This window comes from Bison bison, unplaced genomic scaffold (genome assembly GCF_000754665.1).
Source record: "Bison bison bison isolate TAMUID 2011002044 unplaced genomic scaffold, Bison_UMD1.0 scf7180017864371, whole genome shotgun sequence".
NCBI classification, from domain to species: domain Eukaryota; kingdom Metazoa; phylum Chordata; class Mammalia; order Artiodactyla; family Bovidae; genus Bison; species Bison bison.
In genome coordinates, this window is record NW_011494943.1 from 7,584,648 (window position 1) to 7,588,330 (window position 3,683).

General features: G+C 55.9%; 1 protein-coding gene across 1 annotated transcript in view; it reads right to left on the reverse strand.

The window, feature by feature from the left end:
- UNC13D (unc-13 homolog D (C. elegans)) overlaps window positions 1-3,683 on the reverse strand; it is a 15,968-nt gene that overhangs the window by 2,592 nt on the left and 9,693 nt on the right. Inside the window, exons 25-29 of the mRNA XM_010856184.1 lie at window positions 3,630-3,683; window positions 2,013-2,092; window positions 654-759; window positions 503-574; window positions 10-95 (exon numbers count right to left, since the gene is read on the reverse strand). The exon at window positions 3,630-3,683 is cut by the window's right edge and continues 18 nt beyond it. Of these exons, the coding sequence (XP_010854486.1) occupies window positions 10-95; window positions 503-574; window positions 654-759; window positions 2,013-2,092; window positions 3,630-3,683 (398 nt within the window). The remainder of the gene's footprint in view (window positions 1-9; window positions 96-502; window positions 575-653; window positions 760-2,012; window positions 2,093-3,629) is intronic.

Genomic DNA, 3,683 nt, shown 5'->3' on the forward strand with positions numbered 1-3,683 from the left:
GCGGGCCTCACCTGCTGCTGGAGGCGGCTGCAGAAGTACTTGTGGATGAGCTCCCGACTGGAGGCCGCCTGCAGCTCCAGGTCCCTCTGCAGAGCCTGAGGAGGGGACACACCCTGAACCGTCACCCCCAACCGCAGCCCAGGGCTGCCCTTCAGAAGGTCACGGCCGATGGGGAAGCCCACAGAGTGATGTGGAAAGCACCGGGTGCCCTGGGACCACAAGCCAGGGTTGTCCCTGCGACAGCCAGAGGCACCGATGCAGCGGGCTCCGCAGGTGTGTCTCAGCCGCCCTGCCCCAACCGGCTTTAGAAGAACCTCACACTCGGTTTAAGCTCCTGCTGTTGCTGTCTTAAATTTTTCAAAATTTTTTCTTTTTTTTTTTTAAGAAAGGACCCATATTTTCATTTTGTGCTGAGCCCTGTAAATTATGCAGCAGGCCCTGGACACAGGCGAGCACAGGAAGGCAGGCTCCCCAATGCCGCCAGCTCACCCAAAGGGCCTACCTGAAAAGTGGCGGTGTGCAGGGCCTCGGGCGGCAGGCCACATCCCTCTGCGTAGAAGCAGATCTCCAGGTTCTAGAGGGGGCGAGAGGTGCGAGATGAGCCCCCCAGGCACTCGACCCAGCAGGGCCATCACTCTTGTCACTGGCGTTACCTGTAGTGCAAACTTCAGCCTGCTACAGGCCAGGGGGCAGCTCCGCTGGGAGGCAGCCACCTCCGCCAGCACCGTGAGCGTGTGTGTCCAGAGCAGACTCAGGAGGCTGGGGGGACGTGCAGAGGGACGCAGGACACAGGACGGGAGGACAGAGAAGGAAGCCGAGATGCTCTTGAGAAAGGGGAGGCCTCAGGGCCCCCGGGCCTGTGCCCAGGTCTGCCCCGCCCCCACCCTCCACCTGGTGGGACTGGGACCTGGGGCACAGGCAGGGGAGGGAGGGAGGGCTGGTCTCCTGAGGGAAGAGGGGATAAGGGGTCAGTCAGGCCCAGTCCTGTCTACAAGCTAGTGAAGAATCCTCGTGGGATTTTCAAACCCAATAAACAGGGGGGGGAGGGGTGGTCCCCCAATGACAGAATCTTGAGTGACGATGCGAGTGGCCAAAATGAATAGGATCTTATGGATCAGCAGGTACTACTTGCAGGGAGGAAAAAAAAAAGCAAACCAAGCCACAGTCCATCCTAATAATGACCTGAAATAACGGAAATTTCACTTGTCAAAGTAGAGTCAGGCAGAGAAACACACACAAAAAATGTGTGCTTAAGAATGGGGGAGGTCTAGGTGGTCCAGTGATTAAGACTCTGTGCTCCCAATGCAGGGAGTCTGGGTTTAATCCCAGGGAACTAAGATCCCACACACAGCAACTAAGGAGCCCTCAGATGGGCTCCCAAAGCTGTGCTGCCCCAGCGGGAGAGGAGCAGGCCTCCTGGGACCAGCGGCCCCATGTTGGGGACCAGTCGGCATCACCGTCACCATCACGGCGGCTCAGTCACCGACCACTTCCTTTGTTGCAAGCTCTGCTCTCAGCTCCTCCCGTGACTCATTTAGTCCTCCACAGAGGCCAGAACGATGATCAACTGCACGAGAACTTGAGTGATCTGCTCAAGGCCGTCCACCAAGCAGCAGTGAAGCTGGAATCTGGACCCAGGTCATCCAGAGCCCATGGCCTCGACCTCTACACCCTGCTGCCTGTGTGCGGGGCCCCGCTCCGAGAGACACTAACGGGAAGCTCTCCTGGAACACGGGAGAGGAACACCAGCTTCCAGGAATATTAGGGAGGGCAGATGCAGCCCCCGGAAGATGCAGCCCAGGGCCAAGGGAGGGTCACAGGCAGGTTTCAGCTCAGCCGGAGGTGAAGTGGACGGGCTTATGCAGTCCTGAGCGCCCTGACCCGGGCAGCGAGCATTTTAAGAACCCAGTTGCATTCTCCCTTGAGGAGGTATGCTGAGGCCGGGAAGGAGGGGCAGGAGGGAGGAGAGGAGGAAGCGGTGGGACACGGTGGGGCGGGCGGCTGCTACAGACCTGCTGAAGTTCTCCTGCACCAAGTTGGTGTTCATGTAGCAGAGCTTCACCTCCAGGAACTTCATCAGGGGCAGAATGGCCTGGGCAGGGGTAGCAGTATGTCTGGCTCTGGCCCATTTGGGTCCCACCCCCGTCCCCTCGCCCCTGACCAGAAAGAAAACAGGGCCAAGAGCTTTCCTGCCCATCGGTGAAATGTCTGCAGAGCCGACCCCAGCCCCAGTGGGCTCCAGCTACGCTGGCCTCCTCTATAGCCCTTGAACCTGCCAGGCCTGGTCCTGCCTTTGTGCAATTTCCTCCCACAGAAATCCTCGTGGCTCCTTCTCTTGCTTCCTTGAGGTCTTGACTCAGCTGTTACCCTCTGAGTAAGGCCTTCTCTGGCCACTATCTAAAACTACAGTCCTCAGGGACTTCCCTGGTGGTCCAGTGGTTCAGACTCCACACTTCTACCGCAGGGGGTTTGGTTTCCATACTGGTCAGGGAACTAAGATCCCACAAGCCACATGGTGCAGCCAAAAAAAAAAAAAAGCAATCCTTTGATCCTTTCCACTCCCTTGTGTGTTTTTTCTCTAGAGAGTTTATCATTATCTAATATGTGTGAGCTTCCCAGGCGGTGCTAGTGGTAAAGAACCTGCCTGCCAATGCAGGTTAGACGTAACAGATGAGGGTTTGATCCCTGGGTCGGGAAGATCCCCTGGACACGGGCACGGCAACCCACTCCAGTACTCTTGCCTGGAGAATCCCATGGACAGAGGAGCTTGGTAGGCTACAGTCCATGGGGTCGCACAGAGTCAGACATGACTGAAGCGACTTAGCATGTATGCATGCGTAGACATATATACATTTATACACACACGTATGTATAGTTCCAATCATGGCTACAGTGAAGTTTATACTTAGCTCTTTTTTAACCTCCCTTACTAGAATGAAAACTCTAGGAAGGCAGGGATTCTTATCATGGTGTCCACTGATATATATCCCCAGTGTCTAAATCAATACCTGGGACAAAGTGGGTGCTTAAATAGTTGATGAATTAATAAGTAACTTTCTCCCAAACCCTGATAGCTCAGTTAGTAAAGAATCCGCCTGCAATTCAGGAGACCTTGGTTCTATTCCTGGGTCGGGAAGATCCCCGGGAGAAGCAAAAGGTTACCCACTCCAGTATTCTGGCCTGGAGAATTCCATGGACTGTATAATCCACGGGGTCACAAAGAGTCAGACAGGACTCAGCAACTTTCACTAGGCTCCCAAACAGTCACAGGTGTATATTACTATCCCTGATTGCAGATGTGGACCCTCAGGTCAGCTGGCCTGAGTAACCAGGACAGTCATGTGACTAGGCAGTTGAGAAGGATGCAGGGCTATCTGGCTGCAAAGTCTAAGCCCTTCTCCACTGCACCCCCGACACTGTCAGTGCTAGGAGAGCCTGTGGGATGACCCAGCCCCACCCGCTTAGCATCCAAGGAGGAAACCGAAGCCAGGAGGGAACATTCCTTGCCCACGTCTGGGGAGCTTAACTCTGACACCTCACAGCCTTCAGCCCCCTGCCCACCCTAAGCCCCTCAGCAATCCCTGACCCACGCTGCTGGCAAAGGTCAGTGAGCAGGGCGGGCCACTCACGTCTTCAGGCAGGACGGACTCCCTGATGCCCACGAGTTTCTGGATGTGCTTGGC